The 15,953-nt window shown below is 33.5% G+C and overlaps 1 protein-coding gene across 1 annotated transcript in view; it reads right to left on the reverse strand.

Annotated features, from left to right (window-relative positions):
• Nucleotides 1–11,945: 11,945 nt before the first annotated feature.
• LOC109097259 (adhesion G protein-coupled receptor E3-like) overlaps nt 11,946–15,953 on the reverse strand; it is a gene marked incomplete at its 5' end in the record, with an annotated part of 8,970 nt that continues 4,962 nt past the window's right edge. Inside the window, 7 exons of the mRNA XM_042765708.1 lie at nt 11,946–12,669; nt 12,804–12,966; nt 13,102–13,193; nt 13,281–13,347; nt 14,237–14,469; nt 14,547–14,753; nt 14,829–14,990. Coding sequence (XP_042621642.1) covers nt 12,613–12,669; nt 12,804–12,966; nt 13,102–13,193; nt 13,281–13,347; nt 14,237–14,469; nt 14,547–14,753; nt 14,829–14,990 — 981 coding nt within the window. The remainder of the gene's footprint in view (nt 12,670–12,803; nt 12,967–13,101; nt 13,194–13,280; nt 13,348–14,236; nt 14,470–14,546; nt 14,754–14,828; nt 14,991–15,953) is intronic.

Here is a 15,953-nt window from a genome sequence, read left to right on the forward strand (position 1 = left end):
CCAAAGGCCTCACGCAGACTGGAACGACAGCAGACAGACGTCACCAACACAAACACAGACAGAAAACAACACAACACACTCACGAGGATGACAGATCAAATCACAGTCATCCCAATGATGACTGAAATCTGTGTATGGTGATTTATGTCTAGTGTAAAGTGTAATTTTGGGGCGAAAATGATGTGAAATGGAAAAATACAAAATTCATAATTCAGCAGAATAAATGTAAAACATACAAACACAGACAGAAAATATTCACAACATGTCTCACAGTCTCAATTGAAATTGTTCAAAATGAAGGCTATAATCAATATATGGCTGTTTTTCTCTAATATAAAGTAGAATTTTGGGTTCAAAATAATGTTTAACAAATATTTGTTAAAAGTTGAGTAAAGTAGGAGTAAAATCATTATATGGCTATTTTTGTACTTTGTCTAAAATAGTGGCCAAAATGACCATTTCAAGACAATTTTTAAATCTACATTTTTGTTCCTAATTCAAGAGAATAAATGTACAGCGTACAAATAGAGACAGAAAATATTCACAATAACTCACAATGATTTCATTTCTGACAAATTCAGTTTTAAATGATTTCAAAATTGTTTTAAAAATGTCAGAATTTTGGTGCCAAAATAATGTTTTTAAATAAATAAATAATTTGACAGATCCCTTTATCACTAAAATATAACTTTATATTAGATTATCTAATATAATTATTATTTTATTTTAACAAATAAAATGGTTAATAAAAAAAAAACATAGTCTACTGAACTTGTGCCTATTTTAACAGATGACTAAAATCATTATATGTCTGTTTTTATAAATTTATGCCTAATACAAACTGTTTTTTAAGGTTTTTATGGTGATTTTAATGCTTTAAAAAAAAAATGGTAAATTAAGATATGCTATACAAATTACTTTTTTAATTGATGGGTTGGATAAGTTTTGTATTTTATTTTTTTTATTTGCAATATAAAGTGGTATTTTAGGGCTAAAACAAGTAAACTTATAAATGAAATATATATATTTAAAAAAATAATAATATGTATATTGTTCACAGAACTTCCTAATTTTTATTAGACTACTTTTGTTAATTTATAGATTTATGGCTAATATAAAGTGCTATTTTGGGGTCAAAATAATGTTTTAAATAAATAAACAGAAAACATCCATAAATTGTTGGTAATTGATCAGACGAGAGTGCATGGTTTACCTGCAGTGTTGTGTGTCTCTGTCTGAGCCTGCGGTGTTTTCAGTGAGATCTGTCCACATGCGAGTCAATGCTGTTGAATGTGAGCGGCTCCGGCTGTGTTCTAATCCAGCAGAGAGGTGGAGCTTCACTTACAGTCATCATGAGCACACTGACTGACACACAGACCGACCCCAGGGCGCTTGGACACTGATGCACATGCTTAATTGATTTTCTATACACTATTGTCACTTTCAATTGCCCACAACTTGTTCATCTGGTCTGAAGAGACTGTAGTGTCAATGCCATGCATGTTTAATGGAGGAGTGATATACGGAGAACACATGTATCCGACCGTAAACCTCTTATATACTAAAACTACACAATTTTTAAAGAGCGAGCTGTACTATGCAAGTACTTATACAGTCTGAGAAATACTGGGGTGTTACAGAGAAACAGAATATTCTTCACTATATCACATGCACAACAACATCTTCTGAATGAGTGTTATTTTAGTATGATTGATGTACTATTATAGTTTTTCTTAAAATTTTGAATTGGTTTATTTTTATATCTTTCTGTTTTGACTTTAATTTAGGTTAAAGTTTTAGAAATGTAGCTTTTATTATTAGTCTTATATTTGAAATTCTTTATTTATTGGCTTTAGTTTATTTAGTTTTAGTTACTTCAGTATTTATATGGAAGCTTGTTTCAAATAAATATATGAATGAATAAATGATACATATATAAAGTACTTATGGCACAATTCTTTTTTTCTCGCAATTTGCAGTTTCTCAGAATTGTGAGATATAAATGGAGAATTATGAAGTATAAAATCAGAATTATGAGATAAAATCTCAGAATTGAGATATAAATTTGGAACTGAGATATAAACTTAAAATTATGAGATATAAACTCAGAATTATCATGAGATATAAACATGGGATTCTGATTATATATATATATATATATATATATATATATATATATTTATATTATATATATATATATATTATATATAAACTCAGATTATATATAAAAGCCCAATTAATGTGAGATATAAACTCAGAAATGTGAGATATAAACTCAGAATTATGAGATTTAAACTCAGAATTATGAGATTTAAACTTCATGAATTATTTGATATATAACTTAAATGCAGAATTATGAGATATAAACTCAGAATTATGAGATATAAACTCAGAAATGTGAGATATAAACGCAAAATTATGAGATATAAACTCATAATTTTGAGATATAAACTTAAAATTGTGAGATATAAACTCAGAAATGTGAGATATAAACGCAAAATTATGAGATTTAAACTCAGAAATGTGATATAAACGGCAAAATTATGAGATATAAACATAATTTTGAGATATAAACTTAAAATTATGAGATATAAACTTAAAATAATGAGATAGAATGTTGGGATTGTTAGATAAAAGTCATAATTTTTGGATTTTGATATAAATGCAGAATTATGAGATATAAACTCAGAATTGAGATATAAACATGGGATTCTGACATATAAACTCAGAATTATGAGAAACTCTGAATTATGAGATATAAACTCGGAAATGCAAGATACAATCTCAGAATTGTGAGATATAAACTCAGAATTATCATGAGATATGAGATTTGGATTCTGTGTTGTGTTATATACTGAGTTATGAGATATTTAATGTTGGAATTATTTTTGGATTGTGAGATATAAACACAGAATTATGAGAAACTCAGAACTTTACTTTTGCATGTAAAACTTCAACTAAATAGCCAGACAGTCTCAGTAAGAAGAGCTCGGAGTCTTTTAGCACGTATAAGACTCAAGAGGGAGTCCTGATAAACTCTCCCCGGGTCAGAATAAGGGAACTGGACAGCAGCCACTGCATGTCAGGAGCTTCAGACTTTTAAAATAAGCATCCATGTGTGAAGAGACTCCTCAGAGACAAACGCCTGAGCAGATAAAAGCTCACAGACACTGATCGGGTCAGAGCCAAGCACTACCTGCTGCTCATTCACCCTTCATACAGCTTCATCTCAGCCCACCGCTGAATTCACACGCGACCAGCAACGCCAGAGACACACATTCACTGTGACCCGGGTCTGAAAGCTCATGAGGAGATGCTAAAACAAAACAAGATAATTTGTTGCATTTCTAAAGAATAACACCCAACAACAACAACGTTACACCACTGTGTTCAACAGGAATCAAGAGTGATCAATATCTAGTGTCTCAACAAAATGATGCATTTTTAATAAATTAACAGCATTCACACTGCAAAAGTTTCAGCGCTGAACCAATTTTTGTTTCGTGTCACAAGAATATACATTCAAAAAACTCTTTTTATTATATACTTTCTATTGAAAGGACATGATTAATGTTAATAATAATACAATATATAAATATCTGCACCGATGTATTGGTATCAGCCGATAAATGCATCGGTTTTCCCTTAACACATAAAACATTTGTAATGCACATATAAACATATAATATACATATAATATAGTATAGGGTTACACTTTTTTTAAGGTGTCCTTGTTCCAGTGTAATTATACATATAAGTACTGAGTAATATTAATAACATAAATTATGTAAATTAAATGATAAATAATGTAAATTAATCTCTCACCAATATCCTGGTCAGTTTTGGCCCGTCTGCTCAGTCAGTTCAGATCAGCTCATGGACTAAAACACGTCCAGAGATCTGAGTTTGAGCCGCTGGGACCGGAGCGTGTTGTCTGCTGTGGGCAGAGACTGGAAACATCCACACCAGTCATTGTCTCAAAGCGCCGGTTTCCATCTGACGACAGGAACATATGACGCTGGTCTGAGAGCAGAGCTGCTGGAGAAAGCCTGCAGAATCTAAAACTAATTTGCAAAGGCATCCGATACTGTTAAGGGGAGACAAATGCTTCTGCCACCTATAACATCTTAACAACCCCATTGCAAACGCTAAAAACCATTTAGACGCCTTAGCAGCCACATACAGTAGTAACTGCAACCAACCACAACGCCCTAGAAGAGCGGCAACACATTTTACCCAACAAACACCACTAGTTTCCATCAGTTAAATGTAGCAAATCACTGATTTGGCAGACTCAGATCACTGGAGATGTATGTCATGTCAATGTACCTTCATTTGAGCGTTCAGTAGAAAAAACAGTGCATTAGTCAATATGTGCAGATGAGCTCTGTAAGTGAATGGAGGATGAGTACTGCTCCAAGAGGCTCCTCATTCAGACTCATGATGTTTGTGTTGCATTGGAGTGATTGCATTGATCTTTTAGTCTACTGTACAACTGTACACAATCAATCCCGGAGTACTTGTCTATTCAGTAGAGCCACGGACATCAAACTAGTGTGTGTTTATGAAACAAAATTTGTATATTTATTCATCAAGGATGCATTAAATTGATGAAAAGTAACAGTAAAACATTTAAAATGTGACAAAATGTTTATATTTCAAATAAATGCTGTTCTTTTGAACTTTCTATTCATCTGTGAATCCTGAAAAATAAAATGTATCACAGTTTCCACAAAAATATTCAGTTTTCAACATTGATAATAATCTGAAATATTTCTTGAGCAGCAAGATTTCTGAAGATCATGTGACACTGAAGACTGGAGTAATGATGCTGAAAATTCAGCTTTGATCACAGTAATAAAATATATTTTAGCATATATTCACACAGAAAACTGCTATTTTGATTTGTAATAATATTTCACAAATTTTACTGTATTTTTGATCAAATAAACACAGCCTTGGTGAGCAGAAGAGACTTCTTTCTAAAACATTTAAGGATTTTGAATGGTAGTGTATAATGATTTTATTTTGGTATTTTTAGAGCAAAAATGGCTTTAGCTAAATATATTCCCAGTTTTGTCATTGTAGCTCATTTGATTCAGGCTTAATTCAATTTATGCATAAAAATAGTCGGTTTACTGACCCTCTGATACAAAACCAGACAACATTTGTGAAAGGTCCAATCTGAAACACCAATCATCGTCAGCATCACATGAACACATTTAAAGGATTTCGCCTCGATTTAACCCTAAGTTTAAACATTGTAAAAGTAATCGGCGAGCAATGAGACGAGCCGTAGATGCTGTTTTGAACAACACATGCTACTTGTTCTTCCCTGAGGCAGATCACAGCGGAAAAAAGTCTTCACATCAGCAGCTGGAAAACACGGCAGACCTTTGAGTCGTGTAAAACACAGGCCTTTAGCAACCCACCTCCGCCGCTCTTACTCTAGGTGTCAGTTGCACGAAGACTTTTCCACACAGAGAACCGGAGAGATGCAGCTCCTGTGAGAGGCAAAGGAAACACAGGAGATCAGTAATGAACAGCACACAGCTTTAATTAACTTGATAAATCTGTCACTGACAGCTGCAGCAAAAGCCTTCAGGATCTGCAACACTAGAAAGACACTGGGCTGCGTTTCTTTAAATTAAACCATTAGCATTCAAAGTGCCATGAAATGTGAATGGGTGCCGTCAGAATGAGAGTCCAAACAGCTGATAAAAACATCACAAGTAATCCACACCACTCCAGTCCACCAGTTCTCATCTTGAGGAGACAAAAGCTGCGTGTTTGTAAGAAACAAATCCATCTTAAGAACCTCTTAAGACCCTGCATCCTCATATGAGGACATTATATTTATTGACTTCCTCTGAGACTGTACATGCCACAGTTGTAAGTCTGGATGTCCTGTACAGAGCACATTCAGATCTTTGCAGATATACCAAATGTTTGGATGTTTCACATTGACCACTCCCTCTGCTTGGTCTTCAAAAATGTCTGATATGAATTTAGTGACACTCTTATGATAATATTTTGTAATTATCATTTAAATCTGTCTAATTTTTAAATTGTGTGTCATAAATCAACATCTCAGGAAAATGTTATGGGGTTTCAAATCAAAATATGACTTTCTGTTACGAAACAGGACGTTGATTTCATACATGTCCTCATATGAGGACACCGGGACTAAAAGCATGTTTATTACGCATTTTGGGAGACACAACAAATGTACAGGGAAACAAATTATATTTCAATATTCCTATGAAATATTATATATTATTATGAAAATCTTGTAAATTATTACTCCCATTATTACACTTCTTTTTCATTACATGATGCCCCAAAAACACATCAATATGCATAACATAACATAACTTATGAATGAAATATCATTAAAAAAAAAATTTTTAACATTATTTTTAATGCTCTAAACAATGTAAAGACATGGGAAAAAAAACTAATTTATTTTTTAGGGTTTTTTGTGGTTTATTCCATTGCTTCCAGCTAAAATACAAGACCATATCCACAATAACGCTCCCTGCATCTTTTAAAGCATCTGGCACACGACTGAGGAAGACAATGAGAAATTCCAGCTAAAATGCAGAATAATATATATTTAAGGGTAATTTGATTTTGGATATAATGGACTTTTTGTTATTTGGTAGTGTGTTTTGAATAGTGGTCTTACCTGGTTCAGGTTGGTCATCAATCCTGTAGTTAGTGAATCAGTTGGACTGCCTGCTGATGGATGCTTCATTCATTTATTCTTTCATATACAGGTATTATTTTATACATGCTTCTGCTTTATTCCACAACACAAGACTCCATCAAGAATGATTTGAAGACCAGAGGTGTCACAGATATCAATCAACCCTGACCCACACTCACCATCACACACTTCTTAATGGCTCCTGATGAAGTCCCAATCGTTGTGGAGCACAGAAACACCCTCAGTGTGTTTGCACCGGGCTAATTCGGGCTCTGCAGACAGACAGCCTCGGGTCGGATCTGCTGCTGGCTGGAGACAGAGCTGACATTTCTCTGACACTTCAGCCACAGACGCACACGAGCCGCCGGCACCGGACACACTGTCAACATGCCACATCAGCCTGGCTTCAGAAAACCCGATGCATATGACAAGACAACTTTCTGTTGTGCATGCATATTTAGTAATCAAACTAGAACTAGACTTTCTCCGATCTTTAACCAGCATCTCATAATCTTCCAGCAAACACACACTTACTGAACTGAAGCTGTTGATGTTGGTTAGTGATTCCAGTGTTATTAAAGGTACAACATCTGTCAACATCTGTCATAAGTACACTTTTGAACCTATTAGGTTCTAATATATACACTTTAAGTACTAATATTTACCTTTAAATACCAAAATGGTATGCACCTTTTGAAAAGGTACTACCCCAGTGACAGCTGTTGTATCTTCATTTCTGAGAGTTTATTAAAATAATTTTTTGTTAATTAAAATAAAATTTAAATATTGGACAAAAAACTTGTTAATTATTAACAAAAATATAAACTATTACAAATCATTCTTGTTAATTTAAATAAAGCAGGAATAAAATAAAATATAAGCTAAATGAAAAAAAACTTACTATTTTAAATAAATTATGTTAATTGAAATAAAGTACAATCTAAATATTAGATAAAAAAAACAGAAAAATGAGATTGGCATTAATATAAACTAATACAAATACATACTATATGAAATAAAATATTTTTAAGTACTAAAATTGCTAGCACTCCACTGTAAAAATAATAAATATATAAATAAATAAATATAAAATACAAAATATCACTGCACTATTTCAGTTTTTTTAAATAAAATACAATTGTTTAATTAATTGTGTTTATTTTCATTTCTGTGTAATTATTTGTGAAAATTGTTTCAAAGTAAATCCTACATCAAATTAATATTTTAAAGCTACAAACGTTGCCTTGGCATAAACTAATAAAACTATATACTACATAACTATATAAATTGATAAAATTTAAAGTAAATAAATTAAACCTAAATATAAATACTACAAAACAATAATAGTAATGACACGAGCACATAAAAAATATTAAAATTATAATTAAAACTTTAAATATATAAATACAAACAAATTAAGAATATTATTAAATATTATAATAGTATCTAAGTAATACTAAATATGTACTATATTATACGTAATATAGTATACACATTATATATAATATAAGGGCTAAAAATTTGGTTTGATACTCTAGAAAGAGAGAGATTCACATATGATTTATAGTAATTCAATGATTTAATTAAAACATTTTATCTAAAATTTAACAATTTAAAATCGCTGCTTTCTGTGTCAATATATTGTAAACTGTAATTTATTTCTGTGATGTGCAGCTGTATTTTCAGCATCATTACTCCAGTCTTCAGTGTCACATGATCTTCAGAAATCATTCTAATATGATGATCTGCTGCTCAAGAAACATTTCTGATTATTATCAATGTTCACCATACATGCATTTTCAATCATAGCCACTAGATGGAAATGTTTGCAAAATAATTACATTAATGAACTAAAATACTACAGTCCACAGGCCTAGATGAACTAGTGTTGTCTTAGTGTAATTGATATACTATTAGTAAATATTATTTTGAATTAATTTTTATATTTTGTTTTAATTAAAGTTTTAGTAATTTAGGTTGTCATTTTTATTATTTACATGTTTATATAGTTCTTATTATTTTTTATTTCAGTTTTAGTTTAGTACATTTAGTTTAGTATCAATTTAAACTAAATGAAAATGAGAAATTCTGAAAATGAAACCATTAAGTTTTCTAATATTTAGTTTTATTTCAGTAACAAAAATGTTTTAGTTAATATTCATATAAAATAAATTTTTTTGTTAATTTTATTTTAATTTTATATTATTATATATTTTAAATATAAATTATAAATCATTAGGATATTAAGTAAAGAATCATGTTCCATGAAGATATTTTGTAAATTGAAATTCTACCGTAAATATATCAAAACTTAATTTTTGATTAGTAATATGCATTGCTAAGAACTTCATTTGAACAACTTTAAAGATGATTTTCTCAATTTTTTTGATTTTTTTTTTTGCTCCCTCAGATTCCAGATTTTCAAATAGTTGTATCTCAACCAAATATTGTCCTCCTAACAAACCATACATCAATGGAGAGATTATTTATTCAGCTTTCAGATGATGCATAAATCTCAATTTTGAGTTGTGAAACAGCTAACGTGTAATATGAAGCAGCACAGCTGTTTTCAACATTGATAATAATCAGAAATGTTTCTTGAGCAGCAAATCAGCATATTAGAATAATTTCTGAAGATCATGTGACACTGAAGACTGGAGTAATGATGCTGAGAGAAAATTCAGCTTTGCATCACAGAAATAAATTTGATTTTACAATATATTCACGTAGGAAACAGTTATTTTGAATTGTAATAATATTTCACATTTTTACAGTATTTTTGATCAAATAAATGCAGCCTCGATAAGCAGAAGAGACTTTTTTCAAAAACAATACAAAATTATTGACTCCCAGTGTATATATGTCTGTAGCATGTAACTGGATAAGTTACACATCTAAATTTACTACATTTGGGGTTTGTTCAAATCACCAACACTACATATGAAATATAGTACAAGTGATTCTTGACTTAAAGACCACTAACCACTCTTAGAAAAAAAAAGACACAAAAGCATGGCACCCTTTCAAAAGGTACTAATACATACTTTTTAGGGGTGTACCTTTTGAAAAGGTACCGGTCCTGTGACAGCTTTTATAACTCTTTTTCTGAGAATGTAAAGGTTCTGTGTTTTCAACTTTACTGTATTTACAAAAAGTGTACCTCCATCAATTTCAGAATTATTAAAGTTAGGTAATGAATGACCTACAGTCTCTTAAAGTGCCGTAATGATCATTAATTTTGTGTTTTCCTGAGTGATTCTATTGGTTTTTCATTGTTAACTGCACTAAATAGAAATCACTCCGTCATGTGATGAACCATCTGTGTTTATGCAGCTCATGTTTAACCCTCGCAGCCAATGCTTCATCAGAAATACATGTAACGATCCCAGTTCGAATACCTATTTATCCTGAACTAATTACTGTAAAGTACTGGAGCAGAACAGAACGAAGATTACAGTTACTCAAAATATGTTTCAGGAAAAAAGAACAAACGCTGCATGAGAGAAACCTGATATTGAGGCTAAACAGAATCTATTTTAGGGATTAACTGAACAACAAAACAAACGCAGATGTTCTTACATGCTGCAAAGACGTGTGTGCTACATTCAGTGCGTAAACACAAGGAAAACATTCAAATATTATTATCTTATTAGCCTTTTACAAGACCCAGCATTAGTTCTTCACATTCCAAACATAGAATTAACTAAAACCACAAAAAATGCATGTAACCTTGAAATACAACAAACCTTTTAACTGGAATAAAATAAAATATGTATAAAAAAACAGCTAACATTTCTGATTTAATTTATTTTAACTTAATGTACTAAAATAACTAAAACCGATATCAAAATGAAAAAAGAACACTTATTTAAAATAAAAAAGCTAATAAAAATGACAAAAAGAACAAAATTACTGAAACTTTAACTAAAATTTAAATCAAAACAGAAAATCTAAAAAAAAAGATATTAAAATATTATTAAAATTATAATATCTAACTGATACCATAACATGGTTTTCAAACTTTTTTTTTTTAATAATCGCTATTTTTGATATTTTTACATCATGGCACAGACTTTAGAAAGGTTCTTAAGCATTAAAAGTCAGAAGCTAAATGTTTTAGTTTAACTTTAGCTTTAAAGCAATAGTTCACCCAAAAATGAACATTTGCTGAAATTGTCCTCACCTTCAGATCATCCGAGATGTAGATGAGTTTGTGTCTTCATCAGATTTGTAGAAATGTAGCACTGCATCAGTGTCTCAGCAATGGATGCTCTGCAGTGAATGGGTGCCGTCAGAATGAGAGTCCAAACAGCTGATAAAAACATCACAATAATCTACAAGTAATCCACAGCACTCCAGTCCATCAGTTAACATCTGGAGAAGACAAAAGACACACAAAGTCAAAATTGATGAGAGTTTTAAACACGTATTGTTTAAGCATAATGCAATAAAGGTTTGAAATTATGCTCTTAAATAAGTGTTTTCCCAGAACACAAAAACATAATATCTGAAAATTGGTGTAGATCTGTAAGTGATCTGGAGGATTTACACAATGCAAAAAATGTGTACTTGACCTGGTCTAAGCCTAAATTACTCAACTGTAACTACACACAAAGCACACAACAACAAATGTTTGATTTACAGAGACTGAGCAGAAAGATCTTACCTGATGTGACGAATGACACGAATGACTGCTCAACTAAAAAAATGTTGTGTTCAGATGTTTATAGAGAAGATATCAGTCCATCACCTTGATATGGAAATATGACCCCAAGTCAACAATTTCCTTCTGACAGCCCACTTGTGTTTTTGACGACTTCAACATTAACCTAGAGCTACTTTTGAGTTTCTTTTTAAATCTGGGCTGGGCTTGCTTGTTTGATTTTAATATAAAAACGTTCTAATTTGTTCTAATAAAAAAACAAAAGTGAAATGAATAAGCTTCAGGCTGAAGGAAATGTAAACTCACATCTGTACACTAGAGGAAACAGTTCAGCAATAAACAAATAAAACACAAATGTTTTGTTTATCTGAAGTCAATTTTGTTTATTAGTATGGCTGAACTGGATCATCAAAGGTCACCAGGAAAGATATTAGTCAATAAAATGGGATTAAATGCTATTTAACACATTTAAATACTGCAGGTTTGCATCATATTGAGTTTGCATTTCACTGTCAATTTACAGTCAGTCTATTATATGGAGCTTTTGTGGAATGTGGAAAAAACATTCACATATGCACTTACATATCACATTGTTTATTAAGGCATAACTTTTAACGTTTTAATGCATGAATACAAGCCATATGACAGTACAGCTTCACTTTGAATTTGAGACATGCATTCATGAGACATGCAGCCGTGCATTTATTTATATTAATAGTTTAGTTTTAAAGTAAATCCACCACACCTATAAAACCTGAACATATATTTTGCAATATGAATATTAAAAGTAATATAAAAAGAGTCCTTACAGAAGAAGCAGTCATTTCCTCTCTGAGCTCAACAAACAAAAACAAAAATAAGTGTGCAAGATTAATACATTTATTAATTATTTGACAAGTCTCATATTTAAAAATTTGACTTGAACTGTAAAGTCTAAAGTTTAATTCCCTTCACCATACTCACATGAAATTCAGCAAGGTTTTTTTTTTTTTAATTTGCCAGCATTTAGCATAACATTTTGTGTCTGTAAAGACTGTGCAAATATGTTTTTCACCCGCCACCAAGAAAATCGGATGTGTTTACTGTACTGGAAACATTTTTTACCATTTACAGAAAGGAGCAGAGACTACGGTTAACATCCAAAACATCGATTCTGTATTTTACTGTAAACATGGCATCACTTGTATAATAACGGCATTTCAGCAGCACTTTTTACTTCCCGAACATGATTCTGCAGCCTTCAGTGATGTTTGATGCAGCAAAGACATCTGAAGAACTTCCTGTACTGCTGCATGACCTGGAGTTAAAGCCCAAAGAAAGATGTTATTCATGAGGCAGATGGAAGGAAGTGTTAAATCAATCTGATAGGGATTACAGTTAATCTCAGATAGAGTTTATTAGGAGCAGGTGAGACAGGTAAAGATGTTTGACCTCTTTATTGAGAACACCGTAGATCAGGAAGATGAAGGTTCCCTGCTGCGAGTTCAAGATCAGGAAGAGGATCTCCAGCACCTTACTGTCATTGGTGAAGAAACCCAGAATCCAGGAGCAACCAAGAACCACAAACTGAGCCAGTGTTTTAAACACCAAGATCCTGCAGAGAAACCGTTAATGTGTCCTTATTGACTCTTTGTTAGTTTAAATGAACCGTTTCTATTCCGATCAGCAGAGATCAGATAAGGGAGACATACAAAATTAAGAAGCACTGGTTTAAATCTACATTTCTTACTTGGTTTGTTTCATCTGTGAAACTTCGGCGTTGAGATTTTTTAGAGCTGCGTTCAGAGTGATGACGATCTTGATGAAGAGAATCGTGTTTAACTGCAAAGTAGAAAGACGTCGATAATTTATCCCGCTGCTTTCCTTTTAATACAAATCAAAGCTGTGAAAAATTAGAAATGTGTTTACTGCTAGTATGACGCAAACAGGGCCAAGAAAACTCCAGATGAAGCTTCTGTCCATTTTAAGCCAGCAGCTGTTTAGTAGAATATACAGTAGTATAATAAATGAACAAACATGCATGAAGGTGTTGACCACTGAGTTGAATTACTGGTCATTTTAAAGGGGTCATCGGATGTTTGAACTGAAATGTGTGTGTGCAGTGTGTGTACACAGCCACCCTATAATGATAAAAATCCACCCAGTGTTTTTTTATTTTTATCTTGTTTCCTCTTTCTCAAATCGAGCCGATCTCAGTCACACAGACAGGCCCCTCCCACTATAGTTTGATTGACAGTAGCGTTACTTTAGCTCCGCCCCCTGAGTGACTGTCATCAGTCCTCCATTGTTTCTCCGCCGGAGCAGATGAAGACAAGTATGACTCTTAAGAGATCGAGGTGGTCTGTTGTTGGATGTGATAATGAACGCAGCAGTCGTCATCTGAAGACGTTTACGTTTGTTTCTGAAGAGAATGCGGCTCTGATCTATATTAATGCGTTTATGTTCGTGCGAATCATTCGTGATCCAGCTTCACCAACAGAAGCAGTGAGTGTAAGGTTTTAATGAAGCTTTGCAAATCGCCGTTCCTAATAATGTGCTAATTAACAAGTTTCACGATGAATGCTGCTAAAGTAAACAGTCCCTCAGAGAGCAGGTCGGAAGAGAGGGGCGGGGCCAGCAGAGCTCATTAACATTTAAAGGAACATGCTACAAAACTGCGTGCTCTGAAAAGAGCTGTTTTCAACAGGGTGTTTTTTACACTACCATTGAAATTTTAACCAAACTATGTTACAGACTTTTCATTAAGACCCTTAAGAATCATATCAACTTGTGGGAAATGGGCATCCGATGACCTCTTTAATATTTAAAATGACTTGAACTAAAGTCTTATTCATTCCATGCATTCTGAGAAAACCCTGACTTACTGCTCGCTGCCGTAGCCTTCAGGAACCAGACCGACAGACACACACACCACAACCAGAGCAACCACATATCCAATCACACACAGGAATCCACTGCTAAGCACCTCCCTCTTTTTGGAGCTGATCTGTGATAGGTTCTTCACACAGATGAAGAGCAGCACAGCTTCGATGAACATCCACACAAAGCCGGAGAGAAAGAGGAAGTGCAGAAGGCCTGAGATCACGGCACACAACACCTGGAGACCATGAGAGACGATTATGATGATACTCAGTGAGGCTGTGCTGAGCTGTAGGGCTCCTTCATCATTCTCACCTTCTGACGCCATATGATGCTCAGGAACCTCTGTGTGAGCAGGAACAGAAGGTGAGCCAACAGAAGACTGACGCAGATGTTGATTCGAGCCACATTATTCACTCCAGGACTCCACTGACAAAGTGCAAACGTCAGCAGGGCCAAACTGAAGAACACCAGCCCCACGATCACACACACCAAATTCAACAGCTCCAGCAGCGAGCCGCTCTGAGAAAACATGTGAGAGTACATGAGTGCCAAATCAGCATCGTTCTTCAGCGTTCACAATAAATGCTCTCGTACCACCGGCGGGCGGCTGGTTTGCATGATGAGAGCAAACGTCGACAGATGATCACAGGAACACACAGTATAGCTGCTGTTGGTCTTTAAAACAGCACAACCATCTACAATCCACTCGCTGATATTCCAGTACACACAGGACAGAGAACCCCTGGGATCAAACTCCTGCAAAAAGAAGAAGAAAATACTAAAATACTGAAAACTGAAAGAGGATCCACGAGCAAAGGTAGATTCAGAAACTCTCTTTATGTCCTGAACTGAACAATGGCAGGCTGCAGCGCACCGGCACTCTTGCTACTGTGTAATTACACATTTAAGTACTGAGTAATATTAATTCGATAAATGTACTTACTATAGGATTAGGATTACTTCAGGTTACCTGCATGTAATTATGCATAATTAATTGTTATTATAATAGTAAGTACATGTAACATGTGTAACAAGGACATCTTAAAATAAAGTGTTACCTTCAAACGTAATATTATTACTTTACTTATTACTATCAGGCAACAATAACTAGTTACACTACTAGTTACATTACTTTTCATTCACGCCCCACAGAAGTTGCAATTGTGTATCTTCCCCGTAAATGTCTTCTAAAGTGTTACTAACAATATATTTCTGCCTGATAATTTGACCAGAATCTACATTGGATCGCAGTCAGAAGTTATTTAAAACACTGATTGATAGTGACTTTTAAGTAAAAGGGTTGTATTTATTGTCACGTGTAGCTTGAAGCTAGCAATCGCATATCAACACCCTAGCAACTATCCTGGGTACCCTAGCAACCACCCTGGTTACCATAGCAACCGCATAGCAACACCCTAGCAACTATCCTGGGTACCCTAGCAACTGCATAGAAACAACCTAGCAACCGAACCAGGTACCCTAGCAACCACTCTAGGAACCACCCCGAATACCCTAGCAACCACATAACAACACCTTAGCAACTATATGGGTATTCTAGAAGCTGCATTTCTATCTATCTATCTATCTATCTATCTATCTATCTATCTATCTATCTATCTATCTATCTATCTATCTATCTATGGTCAGTCTTGTTCATTCTGTGGCATCAGGCAGTATTTCATAAGTTGTTTGAGAATGGTCAGTCTTGTTCATTCTGTG

This window comes from Cyprinus carpio, chromosome A10 (genome assembly GCF_018340385.1).
Source record: "Cyprinus carpio isolate SPL01 chromosome A10, ASM1834038v1, whole genome shotgun sequence".
In the NCBI taxonomy this organism is placed as follows: Eukaryota; Metazoa; Chordata; class Actinopteri; order Cypriniformes; family Cyprinidae; genus Cyprinus; species Cyprinus carpio.